The sequence below is a fragment of the Phaenicophaeus curvirostris genome, chromosome 17 (genome assembly GCF_032191515.1).
Source record: "Phaenicophaeus curvirostris isolate KB17595 chromosome 17, BPBGC_Pcur_1.0, whole genome shotgun sequence".
In the NCBI taxonomy this organism is placed as follows: Eukaryota; Metazoa; Chordata; class Aves; order Cuculiformes; family Cuculidae; genus Phaenicophaeus; species Phaenicophaeus curvirostris.
This window is the reverse complement of record NC_091408.1, coordinates 14,855,307-14,871,630: the sequence shown is the minus strand read 5'-3', so window position 1 is coordinate 14,871,630 and position 16,324 is coordinate 14,855,307. Positions and strand designations below refer to the sequence as shown.

At 45.8% G+C, this 16,324-nt stretch overlaps 1 protein-coding gene and 1 pseudogene across 1 annotated transcript in view; one reads left to right on the top strand and one right to left on the bottom strand.

Moving 5' to 3' along the window:
- Window positions 1–243: 243 nt before the first annotated feature.
- On the bottom strand, window positions 244–8,541 carry LOC138728156 (THUMP domain-containing protein 2-like; annotated as a pseudogene).
- Window positions 8,542–10,628: 2,087 nt separating this feature from the next.
- DNAH10 (dynein axonemal heavy chain 10) overlaps window positions 10,629–16,324 on the top strand; it is a 58,789-nt gene continuing 53,093 nt past the window's right edge. The window contains exons 1-5 of the mRNA XM_069871255.1: window positions 10,629–10,806; window positions 11,508–11,615; window positions 13,705–13,838; window positions 14,610–14,715; window positions 15,805–15,920. Of these exons, the coding sequence (XP_069727356.1) occupies window positions 10,629–10,806; window positions 11,508–11,615; window positions 13,705–13,838; window positions 14,610–14,715; window positions 15,805–15,920 (642 nt within the window). The remainder of the gene's footprint in view (window positions 10,807–11,507; window positions 11,616–13,704; window positions 13,839–14,609; window positions 14,716–15,804; window positions 15,921–16,324) is intronic.

Genomic DNA, 16,324 nt, shown 5'->3' with positions numbered 1-16,324 from the left:
AAGATTTCAGGACTCTACCTCATTACAATATCTTACAGTAAAAATATTTGATGCATTATAAGGCATCTTCCACCTCTCCGAAAGAAGGAGAGAAAAGCAGAACCTTCGGATATCCAAAGAAAGTGAGCTGGACTAACAGATGGCACAGGCTTTGTTCCAATCAACAAGGCTCCACCAGATCACTGCCATGCTACTCTTCAAGCGTATCAGGATTCAAGTTCACTTTGACACAGTGCAAGAAAGCTACTGATTCCCAGCAGTAGAGATCTTCCTGCATTTGTGTATGAAAGCATTCGTCTTTCCAAGCCTAACCCCATAGACACTATCTGGCACCAGAGACCCAAATCGTGTTTGTCTGCTGCTGACAGAAGCTTCTTCAACACCGTTCACTGAGGAGGAAGCGTTCCCATCAACATTCAGGGCTTTTGCAATGGCAGCTTCCCTCGTGCCATCAGAAACGACAATAGGAGAGTCACTTTCGGCATGCTTGGCAATGCCATCAATGCACTTATGGAGATCTTGGCTCAGTAGCAATACAATAGTGCCTCCAACACGCAGTACTCTGGCGATTACAGGAAAAAGAACAGGTTAGGTGTTCATTCTGCCTGACGTTCATTCATCTGTGCAGAACTCAACACTGCTGACAGTTCAGATGGCACTTGCATCCAACAGAACGCTAGGCACGTTAATGCTCAAGGCTCACCTCGATAAACTACACCTCCAAATGGAGTTTAAACTCCCTATCTTCATAACTCTTCCTAAATGGGAGAACTAGGTCCTGTCCTAACTCCCAAACATTTTTGGCCTCAGGAGTTCTTTCCACTGCATTAGCAGGGAAGGTAGATTCTGTTTTCCCCCTCTTGATATTATTCCAAGGACTGAGGGGAGTATCAATTTCAAACACTGGTTTTGGGTTGCATAAGCCTCCACCACTCTGCAAAGGAACAGCTTCCCAGGGCAACAAAAGGTTGGTAAGGCAATTCTGAAGCTGACCTTTCCATTTGGAAACTTTAAAAGGTCTGTTCCTTCTCTGTTCCACTGATCCTTAATGGTTTGCAAACTCAGGAAGCAGAGGAAAATTCATCACTGTGTGTAATCCAGTTTTTACAGTACATGGCCAAACATGACACTTGGCTTTGAAAGAGGGGAGAAAATAGGACTATCCCTGCTCTGTTCACAGCAAGTGGATTGAACAGTCTTACTCGTGGGGCTCTCACAGTAACGGTCCCTTCCTCATCTCTCAATTCCCACAGAAATATTTTGCTTAGAGTGGCCCAGCAGAGCAAATAAGAGCAGACTACAAGCAGAATCAAAGGGAGTGCTGGTCACTGTAAGCTGACACAAGGTTGCCCTGCTGTTCTGTGGAGCTACCACACCTTCTTCACCATCTTCTCACTGCATTCCTGCCTTGGGTGAGCAAAATCAACACTGCTGAAGACCAGTCCTACAGAAAGGACTTTCAGCCTTTCAGCCAAGAAAAGAAATAAAGAAGCAGATGGTTTGAACTGCCTGATAGAAGCAGCCTGCTATTAGTTTGGCTGAACTCTGCTACAAAACAATAGGGTAAAAGATGAAAGGAGGCATCTAAAAGCAGACCAGGTGGCCAACTGGATATACACTAACAGAAAGGAAAATTTATACCACCATTTTCTGGTCTGACATCTTTCTTGCCAACAATATAGGCTAGTAAAAGCTTGATTGTGAACCCAAAAGGAAAGCCTATGATTTTATACAAGCTGACCTCAACGGAGATGCTTTATCCACCTGGCCGTGCGTTAAGTTCTTCTAGGTCATCCTCTCCTCTTTCTCCTTTCTGCCTTAAGGGTATTTGTGAGTGTGACTCAAACATTTCACCATCATGCCTTGTAAAGAATATTTGCGAATGTAGCCCACACAACAAGCTCATTCCTTGTCAGCTTGTGCAGCATTTCCACAGCTTGCAAGACAAGCCACAACAGCCTTTAAGGGACAATTAAAGGACTCAGACTTTCCCTGGCTGCACTGGATCCAACTACAAAACTGGAGTGTGTTTGGAATAAAGAAAACCTGAAGCTGGCTGAACACTTAGGATCACAAACCATCATGACATTTATACCAAACACCAAGCATGTCAAGGGCCACACGTACCTCTCCATTTCCTGGGGAATATCTGGAAGGTCCTGTATGTCTTTTGTGATCTTGAACTTCTTCCCAAACGGAATATCCGCAATCACAGCATCAAAGCTTTCTGAAGGCAATGGCAATGCTGCAGAATAAAGGCAGGTCTTTAAATCTTCCTGTGTGGAAAACAAGCAGCAGCTATGCCCTCACACACCTTACAAAACTGCCTGCCAACTCCTTGGCGGGTTATGCACCCAGACTCATGGCTCCTTCTGTACCTTTCCTCACAAATGGCATTACAAAGCCACCAACCCAATGCAGACTGGGAAGAGACAAATGCATGAGTGTGTGGGTTAGCTCGCAGACTCCTCATTAGTGGTGATATGTTTGCCCCATAACAAGACTCTACAAACAAGGGACTGCATGCATCCAAATCAACTGCTGCTTCTCAACACACTGAGTGTTGAATGAATGGCAAAGAACCACATTTTAAATTCTTCGCTATCCCCGTTTTCTCCAGTCAGAATCACCTAGATTCTGTTGGAGCCTGAGTCATTGAAATGCCTTCCCAGAGTTTCTGCATCCTAGGAACAGTCCGTTGTTGTGACCGTGAGGCAGCACTGCGCCCTTGTGGTGATGAAGGTTGGCCGCATACCAGGCTACGCCGGCCAGACAGGGCTTTGCCAGCTTGCAAACAATGAGACTATGGGTTCTCCATCTCTCAGGATGCTCAGAACTCGACTGGACAATGCCCTGAGCAACCTCACCCAGCTTTAGGGTTAGCCTCATTCCCAGCAGATGACAGGACTAAAGAGCTCCAGCAGTCCCTTCTCACCTAAATCCTGTCGTGATTCTATGCCAGCCTTTCCAGAACTGGCAGGAGATGTTTCTTGGACCATCCTTGGATCAACACTTGCAGCACAACAATTTATAACAATTTTATCTACAAATGGAAGGACAAGTTACCTACAGTCCTTCAAGACATGCAGAAATAACGGCATCTGATCAGTGACAAAGACACCAGTTACTTGTTCAGTGTCAGAAAAGCCTGACATCAAAGTACTGTCCGTTATCCTAGAAGCTAAGCATAATCACAGCTTTTAAAGAAGAAATAAAGCTATATATGTTCTTACAAAAAACACATAATATTTCTTACAGTTCTGATAAGAAATACATTGCAAGTTTAAAAAATATGAACGCTTTGTCACCCGTGCACAGGGAAGAACATCCAGCTCTTGTCTGTTGTAAATTTCACAAACGACTAATTTAGATTCAGGCTTTGAGGTCCAGAGTAAGGTCATTATGTTCTCCCCTGATTAACTCATGAACTCAGAGCATGAGCAGGAGAGAGTCTTCCAGGAGAAAGGCATCGTCATTTAAGATACTCGTACTGCAAAACATCAACAAATTGGCTGATCTTAATGCAATTACTTATCTGGTAAATTGAAGTTACAAGCCACTTTTTATCTGTCCTTGCTGTCTTCCCATAAGACAAAGAATTCTTATATAGTATGTACTCTTTGTGGCATTCAAAAATTTACCATTCAGATAGACAACTACTGCCCATGTCTGACAACTATTATTTTCAGTGTCTTCTGCTGAGTATATTCTCAGCAGAGTTCCTGGGACCAGGAGGCAGGCAGGGGAAACCAGAAATTATCCATTCTCTAGAACTACAGTCACTACTTGGCTCTTTTATTAAGAGGTAGCTCTACTACACGTAACCTCAAGAGATCCTATGTTACCTGTGTAATCCTAAAACTACAAAAAATTTCCAACATGTATCACTTGGAAAGCCTACCTTCCACAGAAGCTTTAAGTCAATCTTATCCATCAAGCCTGCAGTCCTAATATTCTCATCTGCACCTTCTAACTGTGAATCACTTAGATCAGCACCCCAGTAACACGCTCCCTGTTCAGAGAAAAAGAGAAAAGTCACTTTGATGGGAACCAGGTGTATTTATTTTATAAAGGCTTCTCAGAACTGTCTTGTTGCACACCTCTTCCAAGATAAACCCCTTGCTGGGAGATCTACTACCATTATACAGAGCAATACATAGACACAGAGGACAGAGAACTGGGTGAAGTTTGAGCACTCTTGACTCCCTCCATATTCTGCTCAAGACACTTGTGACTTACAGAAACATTGAGGCTCTGTACTAACAGCAAGACCCCAGCTGGCTACAAACAGCCATGCTGCCTCTAATAGTGCCAACTGTCTGTACCGTCCCACTGACACCTCTGATCCCAGGATAAGTCGAGGCACTTTTAGAAGACCATGCCTGTCTTCCACAAACCCCGTGCTTCCTGCGGAGCAATGTTTGTCCTAAAACACTCTCAACAACTGCCTAGAAAGATCAGTTTGGTTCTTGCTTTACAGTAACGGACTTTGGTATAACGGTTGCACAGATTTTTCCTGATGGAACTAGAAGTTGCTTCACAAAGGTCCTACCTGTTGCTACTGTGATACTCACAGGCCACTCTTTAGCAGCTTCCAGAAGTATCGTTCCTGGCCCACACATGGGATCCAGCACAAAGGCACCTGCCTGCAAAAATAAAGGGGTTATTGCATCTCAAGCAAGACAAACTCCTCTCCCAGGACAAAGTTTACTACTGACGTATGGATCGCCTATGTATTCCCACTGAATGCAGTGTAAGTAAACATAAATACTGGTTTTCCAGGCCCAACTGGCTTGCACGAGAACATAGCAAAACACATCAGTAGTTTCACTAAAGACAATGCATCGAAGTATCTAGCCCTGAGGTGATGTTTAGTGCAAAAGATTAAAAGTGGACTGCAGACAGGTATTGGTACCAAATCAATCTGTGGAAAATATCACACTTGCTTCTATTTTCCCTCGGAAGAGCAACCCCAAACAAAACTTGAAGCCTGGACAGTGAAAAAACCTGTGAATCCTTTTCCTCATTCATGCCTTAGAGAATGGGACACTACAATCACCACACTTCTTCAAAGCTCCCTGCTCCTGCCCTGATAAGCAGCAACCCCTCCATCATTTGGGACTCTACAGCTTTGCCATGAACATTTTGCTTACCCTGATTTCAGTCAGAGATGCCATGACTCATGCAACTGTTGACTGCAGCCCTGCTGCTTTGATATACTGTCTGTTTGCCAACGGAAGCCTGCATGCAGCAAAAAATCAATGTTAGACAACAGTACAACCACCCAGAAAAGCCCATGTAATATGAAAGAATAAATGACCTGAACAGACCTGACAGACACAAATGACAGTTTGCTTTCATCCATAACTCATCACAAAGTCTGGCCCACAAGCGCAGATGAGCTCCAGAGAGAACACAAGACGAACACGACAGTCCAGTGAATATCAAACCAGAAGATAAACACTCACCGTCAACAGCAAGACTGTTTAGAAATTATACCTGTTCTGATACTGCCAAAACAAATCTGATGAGGAGGATGCCTACCTGAAAAGCGGAATCCCCACCACAGAGTGAATGTCATTAAGATGGACAAAGACCTGAAAGAGGGAAAAAATTACATTAGAAACTCTCCATCTGCCACATCAATAGCTTTAACTCATTTAAACCGACACAGAAGATACTTCTACAAACTTCTTATCCTTGTTTTAAGAACAAAAATATACACGTTGGACAATTAGATTACTTGGAAGAAAGCACACTAAATTATCAGAATGCCCCCTTGAAGAGAATTTAATATTTAAGCAAGCTGGGAAGGGATTTTGTCAGCCATGAATCCTTCAACAAGCACTTGAACCTTTAAAGGAACAGATTTGTGTAACACTCAATATATATTTTTCATTGTGAAGTCATTCACTCAAAGCAGAAGATCATTCACTGCATCCCAGCACTCAGCTATTCCCACACACACACACACATTTATTTTTGGGGGCATTTCAGATGGAGGCAAAACTGAGTAATCCTTACAGAAGTACAGGCAGCTGAAGAAAATGCCCTCCTGTCCTACAGAAAGCATCTTAAAAGACAACTGAGCTCCCCAACAGATTTTGCATGACTGTAGTCCCTCCCCACGAAGCCCTAAGAGAGCCGTGATGCTTTTGAAGCATCTCAGTGCACAGCACTTAAATGGTTTCATAGCAAAAATCTGGACAAGAACAAAAGCCCCACTTGAGGCTCAACAAGGCCATATTTGATGCACAGAGCCAGTAGATGAACTTAGAGCTTTTAGAGAGGGCTTCACACCTCCCAGCACCAGTGCTGAGAGCAGCTTCCACAGGCCAAGCACAGAAATGAAGAAACAGCTCGCCAAGGGCAATGAATCCTTTCCAAGATCTCCACACAGCCTGCACCATGGAGGATGCCTAAAGCAAGCTGCTTTCAGGGATAAGCCCTGGGAGGAGGCTCTTCCATGAATGGCATTCTCAAGTTCTTCACGAACACAACCTCCCTGCTCACTCTCTTCCCCTGTAGAGGCTAAACTACCTGCTCAACAGCTATGGGGACCTCTGCTTTCAACACAGAGTTCAGCACTTTGCAAGCATGCCAGATCCTGAACCATCACCTGCATGGACCCTTCCCCTCACAGGGGGGCCATGCTGGCCTCCAGTATTTAAGGGCTTGGGAAGGCACTCACACAGCGTCTACTGAAAACTTTAGCTCAGTGTTACTCAATGATTTCTAAATTCAGCAGCAGAAAGACAGAGAGAGGCCATCGTCCCACATGCAAAGGGAGCAAGGAACAAAACGAAAGATGTTGCGAGCAATTCTGGAAGCAGCAAGAAGCCATCTAGCAGACAAGCACTACTACCTCTAGATCGGGGTTCCGCAGATCAGCCCCCCACCCAAGCTGCTTCATGAGCGCTATGCCAATGGCTCTTCCGATCTCCGGCAAGGAGGAAGAACAGACACAGGCAGTAAAACCAACAGATTTAAAAAAACTACAGATTTCAGCCTCAACTGCACAATCCTCAAGTACCTGCCAAAAGAACGGGCCTCTCTTTATCCCTATGAGATTAATTCCTACAAAGCCCAAAAAACGGACAACAGGACACAGGGAGTAGAGCAAACACACCAAAGAACAAAGGGATTATCGCTTAGCTGGAGTGTGAGAGGCTGAAGTTTAAGTCCTGCCCAAGATACAATAAAAGCTGTCAGCACTTTTGGAATTATAGAACATGCACTAAAAATATTTCTGATGGCCATAAACTAGATCACCCAGGAGAAAATCTCCAAACGCGCAACTGCTACTCACAATTTTAACGCTTCTATGGCATCTAGAAAGCTCTGACTACTTTCAGAGTGCAAGAGTTGAAACATGACACAAATTTAAGCAAACATTCATGTTGGCAGGCTCACGTGTCCCACCTGCCCACATTCCTAGCTTCAGCAAGAAAAAACAAAAACAATCTAGTTAAACCACTGTTGTCTTCAAGTAAGAGAAATCTACGTAAATTGCAACTACACAGAGCTGCTTTCCCACCCCCCCCAGCAGAAAGTTATTACAGATGGGATCAGCGCTAGACGGAAAGGGCCCCTGGAAGTCCTCTAGGCCACTACCCTCTCCCAGGGCCAAGATCCACTCCCTGTGACACCTCCCAGGCCTGCACTGCCCTCCTAGGGAACAAATTCTCCCCAACACCCAGTCAGAGCCCACCGACCTGCAAGTTCTGGCCTGTGCCTTTCTCTTTTACACCCTCTGCCACAACAGAGAGGAGTTGGGCTCCACAGTCCTTGCAAGGGCCCTTTAAGTACGTGTAAGCTAGTATCAGATCACTTCTCAGGCTCCATAAGCCCAAGTACCTCAACTTATCCTCAATAAAAGGCACTGATCTGAAAAATATTCAGGGTATCAGAGCCCAGAAATTAACAGCAACCCTAGCATTTCTACTTATTTAAAATAAATGTAGATTAAGGGCTTGGTTGAGAAAATACAGAAAAACCTCCTGCAGTTTATTATTCTAAAACATACAACACAACTGAAATGACAAATGAAACTACACATCTCCCTTCCCCTTTGGTAAATTACTTTAAAACAGAGATACTTGAGCATACCTGTGAAGTAAGTATTTTGGCAATTGCTCCACTACAGCAACAAGAAACTCTGAAACTGAAGCCGAATTCCTCATTTGCAACAGGTTCTTCTTTGCTGCTTTTGGAAGGGTCTTCTAAGGAAGCCTGGCGTTCAGTCCCACAGTTCTGGTCGCTCTTTCTCTTGGGTACCATATAACTCTCTCCATCTTCTGCCTGACATTCCTCACACTCTCTCACTTGTTCTGCTTTCTGCCTTTTAGTTACAATATTTGTCTCTTCTTCTGATTTTCTCTTGAGAGGCAATCTGTTTTCTTGAAACACATCTTTTTTCCCCTCACAACCACGAAGGTTTCTCCAAGCAGAGATTACATCCAGCCAAGACTTTGGTTCCTCAGTGACAAGGCTTTTAAACTCATGCAGTGTTTTCCCTGGAAGAAAAAGTAGTTTCAGCATAAGTACTACAGTCTCAGAATTTGATTTTCCTACAGATTGAGAACAGCTGTTAACAGACGGTGTTCAAATTTTGTTTGTGTGTGAATCCAGGAACCACAGCAGCAGGCATCACTGCCATCACAGGCACAACTGAGCTCTCAGTACCCACACATGCCACCAGCAGAGACCAAGGCATCCCTCTGATTATAAGCTCTGCAGAACCAAGACAAAATTGTGCAAGGATTGTATTCTGCAGAAGAACTCAGCAGCTCTAAAAAAATTGGACCATTCCCAGGGACAGAGGACCAGCCAACCATGCCACCTTCCCCAGAAAGCACTTGGTCCAGGATTAGAGATGTGAGACGCTTGCCAAGAAGCAAAGACACACATTGATTCAGCTCAGAATAAAGTCCACAAGGTTATTCTTTCTGAATGGAAATATCTCTTCGCTACTATAGACCTGACTTCAGTCTGGCAAAGTCTCCGACACACGCCTGTTCTTACACCTGGAGATAACCCTCCTGACCTAGCTAGGACAAGGGACACACAAGGAATATAGAGGCCAATTCACTGCAAAACCTCAAAAAGTGGTCAAGGCACAGGGGACTGGGAGAAAGGGACTTCTTTTCTCTGTTAGAATCATGCTTAAATTTGATCCTCAAAGCCCAGGGCCACCTGTGATCTCCCAAATAAAATCCAACCTGCATGCAGATTTCCATCCATCTTGTTCTTATTCAACACGGGCAGAGAATGCGACTCGAGTAGCTGAGATCTACCAGAAATCTGTGTACTTAACAGCTAAGCGACACAGGAGATACGCCCGGATCCACTTTGCCTAAAAGAAAACAACTCAACCTTAAAAATGCACACAAACTGTCCAGAACTGGACTCGTTTCGTTAATCTTATTTTGGTGTGGCCATGGTGTTACTCACACACATCTAGGTAAAGTGCCAGCACTGCAGAGGCTGGTAAGGTATCTACTGGAACTATTTTTAAAACCATTTTGAGCACAAAATAGTCCCACATTGAGAACACACCAGGGCAAAAGATACTTCAGAATTTATTACATTTGGGGCGAGCAGCAGCCCCTCCACCCCGGGTCCCCCCTCCTCCCGGGTCTCTTCTCACCCCCGGCCCCTCTGGGTCCAGGATTAGAGACAGGGGACACTTTCCAAGAATCAAAGATGCACATCGATTAAGCCCAGAATAAAGTTCACAAGTTTGTTCTTTTAGAATGGAAATTTGCACTTGGGGCACAACAACCCTGTGCAGCTCCAGACTACGAGAAGTCTGGCTGGAAAGCTGCCTGGAGGAGAGGGACCTGGGGGGGTTGGTTGACAGTGACTGAACATGAGCCAGCAGTGGCCCAGGTGGCCAAGAAGGCCAATGGCATCTTGGCTTGGATCAGAAACGGCGTGACCAGCAGGTCCAGGGAGGTTCTTCTCCCTCTGGACTCGGCACTGGTGAGGCCGCTCCTCGAATCCTGTGTTCAGTTCTGGGCCCCTCACCACAAGAAGGATGTTGAGGCTCTGGAGTGAGTCCAGAGAAGAGCAATGAAGCTGGTGAGGGGGCTGGAGAACAGGCTTTATGAGGAACGGCTGAGAGAGCTGGGGGTGTTTAGGCTGGAGAAGAGGAGGCTGAGGGGAGACCTCATTGCTCTCTGCAACTACCTGAAAGGAGGTTGTGGAGAGGAGGGAGCTGGGCTCTTCTCCCAAGGGACAGGGGACAGGACGAGAGGGAACGACCTCAAGCTCCACCAGGGAAGGTTCAGGCTGGACATTAGGAAAAAAATTTTCACAGAAAAGATCATTGGCCCCTCGCAGAGGCTGCCCAGGGAGGGGGTTGAGTCACCTTCCCTGGAGGGGTTTAAGGGACGGGTGGACGAGGTGCTGAGGGACATGGGTTAGTGTTTGATGGGAACGGCTGCACACAGTGATACAGTGGGTCTCTTCCAAGCTGGTGATTCTGTGATTCTCTACGTGAACTCTTTATTCTGAGCTCTGCCCAGGCTTATTCCTTTAAGCAGTTCCTCCCCCCCGGTGTCAGGGGGCAGGGCCCGGCCCTCGGTCCCAGCCCGCAGCCGTTGCCGTGGCCGCGCGCGGCCGCCATGGCGCGGGGGGTCGGGGTGCGGTGGCTCTGGGAGCGGGCGCTGGCGGCGCTGGGGCTGGGGTCGGCGGCGCCGCTCGGGGGGCGGGAGGAGCGGGCGGCGCGGCGCTTCCTGGAGCGCGAGGAGGGGGCGGCGGCGCTGCTGCTGCTGAGGGCCGGGAGCGGCCGGGAGCCCGCGGGTGAGGGGCCCGAAGGGACCGCCCCGGACCCTTTCCTCCCCGCTTCCCCTCATTCGAGCCTCCGGAGCCAAAGCCCCCTTCCTTCCTCTCTTCTTTACCTTCCTCCCTTCCCGTTTCCCCTCCTTTGAGCCTCCTGAGCCCTGGCCTCCTTCCTTCCTTCCCTCCCTCTCCGTTTCCCCTCCTTTGATCCTCCTGAGCCCCAGCATCCTCCCTTCCTTCCCCCCCTTCCTTCCCGTTTCCCCTCCTTTGAGCCTCCTGAGCCCCAGCTTCCTTCCCTCCATTCCTTCCTTCTCTTCTCCCTTCCCTCCTTCCCTTCCTCCCTTCCCTCGCTGTTTCCCCTCCTTCAAGCCTCCGGAGCCCCAGCTTCCTTCCCTCCATTCCTTCCCTCTTTCCTCCCTTCCTTCCTTCCCTTCCTCCTTTCCCTCCCCGTTTCCCCTCCTTCAAGCCTTCTGAGCCCCAGCTTGCTCCCTCCCTCCCCGTTTCCCCTCCTTCGAGCCTCCTGAGCCCCTTCCCATCCTGTCATAAATTCAGAGAGTGGTTTGGCTTGGAAGGGACCTTCAAGATCACCCAGTTCCACCCCCCCTGCCTTAGGATGTCTTCCTGAACCCCTTCTATCCCACCATTCCCCTAGTTGTCCCTTGGTGGGATTCATGCTGCTGCAGGGTGGTTTTATCCTGCTTTCCCCCATCTTGTGTGTGCAGACACAGGCGAAGCTGACGGGCTTGCAGAGGAGCAGCAGGAAGAAGGTGCAGATAACCTCATTCCTGAGCAGCTGGCTGAAGCTGCCACCTCTGTGGCCTTGGAAGAAAGTAGGTGGTTTGGATGGACAAGGTGTCCATCCCTTCAGGCGGCACCGCGTGGGGCTGAGTGTGACTGGCTCACGAGGTGCTCTAAAGCAGATCTAGCAGCATCTGTAACATCAACAGTTGCTTTTCCTAGGAAAGCAGATCTGATTTTGTGGACAGGCAATGGGGCTTCTGCCTCAGGATGCTCCTTTGAAAGAAACCTGTCCCTGTTTAGCACTTTTGTCTTTATCCAAACAGATGGAAAGAAAGAGACTGACTGGGATAAACAAAGTCAACCCTCAAACACAGATCTTCCATCCATTCTTTGTCAGCAACGTCTCTTACTGGCTTTTATAATTTCAGATTTTGAGAGGTTAATTTGATTAAAATAACTAGAATGAGTGTGTTCCCTTTAGTAGGAATGAATAGTTATCCTTGTCCTAAGAGTTGCAAGCTCTCCTCTTTATTCTGATGTAGTTTGTTGAAGATAGAAGTGGTGATCCCGTTAAGAGTTAAGATTGCAGTACAGTGGTTGAAGTACTGGACCAGAGGGGCCTTTCTCAGAAAATTAGAAAAAAATAGTGGAAAAGTGATAGGAAGGGGGTCAGAAGAGAGAGCTGATTCTCAATGGCTCAGAGATTTATTTTGCTGCTGCCAGTATCTCACAAGCTTCTGAAACAGTTCCTTGCAGAAGCAAAGAATACTGGCCTGGTATTTTATATCCATAGAAGAATTTTGTTCATGTGGTGCAAAAAAAGTAAGACCATGAGAGTTAGTGCTGAAACCTGGTGTGGATGTAAGTGGGCTAAAGGAATTATATGTTTCAACTTCCCACTCTACATAGAATTATAGAATAGTTTGGCTTGAAAGGGACCTTAAAAATCATCTAGTTCCAGCCCCGCTGCCATGGGCAGGGACATCTCCCACCAGTCCAGGCTGCCCAAGGCCCATCCAGCCTGGCCTTGAACACCTCCAGGGATGGGGCAGCCACAACTTCCCTGGATCAGGGCTTCACCACCCTCATGGTGAAGAAATTCTTCCTTATGTCTGGTCTAAATCTGCCCCCCTCCAGTTTATACCCATTGCCCCATGTCCTATCACTACAAGCCTTTGTAAACCACCCCTCTCCAGCTTTCCTAGAGCCCCTTTCATGTTCTGGAAGGTCACTATAAGATCTCCTCTCAGCCTTCTCTTCTCCAGGCTGAACACCCCCAACTCTCTCAGCCTGTCCTCGTACGGGAGGTGCTCCAGCCCTCTGATCATCCTCGTAGCCTCCTCTGGACCTGTTCCAACAGTTCCATCTCCTTCTTATGCTGAAGATTCCAGAACTGGACACAGTAGTCCAGATAAGGTCTCACGAGAGAGGAATAGAGGGACAGAATCCCCTCCGTCACTGTGGTGGCCAGGCTTCTTTTGATGGTGTCCTTTTGAAGGACACGGTTGGCCTTCTGGGCTGTGAGTACACACTGCCAGCTCATGTCGAGCTTCTCATCAGTCAGCACCCCAGGTCCTTCTCTGCAGGGCTGCTCTCAATCACACCATCCCCCATCCTGTTTTGAAACCTCGGATTGCCCTACCTAGGTATATGACCTTGCACTTGGCCTTGTTGAACCTCATGAGATTCACACAGCCCCACTTCTCCAGCCTGTCCAGGTCCCTCTGGATGACATCCTGTCCTTCTGGTGTGGCAGCTGCACCACTTGGCCCTGTGTCATCTGCAAAGATGCTGTGGATGCACTCAATCTCGCTGTCTGTATGATTGATGAAGACTTTAAACAGCACTGTCCCAGTACGGACCTCTGAGGGACACCACTTGTCACAGATCTCCATCTGGATTTCGAGCCATTAGCCACTACTCTCTGAATACGACCATCCAACCAATTTCTTATCCACCAAACAGTCCACCCATCAAATCCATATCTCTCTAATTTAGAGATATGTTCTGTCCTTTGGGAAAATGTACAATTGACACCAAATTTTGATGGCTGGTTATTGAATGGTGATGCTGAAGATGGAGAGAAACGCTCAGGCATTTAGTCTGAGAAGAAAATTGGAAGAATCCATTGAGGAATAGCTGTTCTTTATTTGAGTTGCTTATGTTATTCTTTCTTAGGTGTGACTCAGGAAAGCAAGAAATCTCTGCATTCTACAGACAATGAAAGTGTGTTAGCTCATGGATCAGCTCCCTCTAGTGGGTCTGAACTGGAGCAAACCTTTACAACTGACAGTGTGGAACACACCCCACAGGCAAGTCGGTCGTATTTCACCTTGTTCTTTTGTGAAGATGCTGGCTTTCTGATGCAAATGTTTCAGGAAGGCTGGTAGGCAAATTAAGGGGGTTCAGTGCAGAGCACAGAATGGAAGAGAATATTTTATTAGAACAGGAATTTCCTTTCAAAACCCATGTCCTGTGGTGTCAGCCGCAGCCTCAGACAGTGACTGACAAAACATTGCAAAGGTCTTTTACTTGGTGAAATGCCACCTTTTGGTGAGAAAATGCAGCAGTGAGTTACTTGGGTACCACAGCAGCTGTTTCCAGAGTTGCTTGTAGCAGAAAAATTACAGTTAGAGTAATTGCTAGATAAAGAGGAGCATGTATGGAACAGTGAGCAAAGGCTTTTGTCCCTCCAGTCTTTTGCCTGATTAGATGGTCAGGATGGAGCTTGGGGTTTCTAACTGAGCCTCTTTTATGACTGAGAAGTAGGTGGAAGGGGAGTAGATGTGTGCACATACTCAGAAAGGCATGGAGGGCAGGCATTTCAGTGCTTTCTGGTATCTTACGTTTCAAGCACTAATGCTCTTTTGGAAATCAACATTGTTTCCAAAGCTGATAATTTTTACTGCTAGCCGAGTGACTTTTCAACATTTTGTGTTAGCAATTTACAGCAATGTGAAGATATTGGAGTTAAACTAATGATTCTGTCCCATTGCTCACAGCATTTGCTCACATTTTCTTTCAGATAAGATACGTGGCAGCAAATCATAATAGTCATACATCCTTTCTGTTTTCCATTTCAGCTACAAGAGCCTAAAGTTGACAAAGTGCGTTTCTATGTAGCTCTGGATGACATTCCTGAAGAATTTGTGTCCGATTTTACTGTATATTTTCTGAGAGACACCAAAGGTATGTGCTCTGATACTGCAGGCTCAGCATTTTCAGTCTTTGCATTGAACAGTACTTTGACATTGAGAAAAGATAGTACTGACTGGGGTTCAGGATGGTGGATATCCAGCTTAATTAATTGGGTATGAATACTCTCGGAGTAGAACCGGGAATCAGGAACGCTTTTCATATGAAATTTATGGACAGTTACACATCCACTGCATTTTACCAGCAAGGATGAAGCTTCCCTGCAGTACTCAGAGGAACTAAGAAGATTTAGTTACTACAGCTGCTAGAACTGTGTAAAGTGTTTTGAAAATGAGGAGCTGTATGTAAAAGTTAAACCATAGTGGAGTGATAAGCACAACTAGAGTACCAGAGTTCCTGACTCGACTCAAATTCTGATACACAACAGCAGCATGTTCCATTCTGGTAGTTCATACTTTTATCATACAGCCAATGACAGGAATTATTCCAGCATCTGGAGTAGCCCTGGTTCTGGTCGCAATCAGACCTTGGTATCTAGCTCTAGCCCCACCAGGAAACAGCTTCTACACTAAAGCAAACAGCTTTGTCCACACCTACATCCAGGAACTATCAACAGTCTGTTAACTCCAGTTTAGTGCCAGAGACTGTCCCCAACACAAACATTCATGTAGACTCATGGAGCAGCAGTGTGAGGGGTTTGAAGCTACAAAGTATATTGTGTGTGCCCCTTAGTTTCAGTTTTTCTAGAACAGTGCATTTGAGACAAAAAGAAAATTATGATGATATATTTGGTAATTTTGTGGCAATGCTGTGCAAGGTTTTCCTGGTCCATGTGTAGAATACTGCAAATCAAGACTAGTGTTTTGTTTGAACAGAAAACCACCTAGCTATAAGGCTGGATTGTAAAGGCTTAGAATCAGATGATGACACTTCTATTCCTCTACCCTTTCTGAGAAAGCATCTACACTATTGAAAACAGCACTGGCTTTGCAAGTGACTGGTATCAGACCTGTCTTATTACGAACACAGTTTGTTTTATTGGAATTTTAACTTATTATTTAACTTATTATGCTTTCTATATCAAACAATTAGATTTATGCTAACTGTTTGTAAACCGTTTAGAAAGAGTTACTGAACCTAATGACCTGACTGAAGCTAATGAGGTTCTTCCAAAAGTGATAAAGTTTGGTGTACTGACAGACGATATTCTTCCGATGCTAAAGAATGTCATCTCACAGGTAAACATGTTACAACTTCTATTTATGAAGTCTCAAGTGCTTCTGACTGATTTGCCCATTTAGTATTCTGCTGACCATATGGATTGTGCATAAGAAACACTAATATTTAATGAGTGGCCTTCATATGACAAAATGAAGTTTTTTTAATTCTTATTTGATATTTTGTTTCCCACATTTTTGTAAAGATGTGGAGACAGGCATTTTTTCATCATTTTTGTGGCCCTATATGAGAATAGTTTGAGTGTGACAGCAGATACGTTTGGTTTTGTGTTGATAGACTTTTGTAAAAACATGCTGGAGCTATTTCTCTGCAGAGCTTGAGGCAGAGAGAATGTTAATAAAGTGATGAAATGGAAGGAAATGCACTTCAGTGAAATTTTAGAACAACATATCCAACGCTTAAG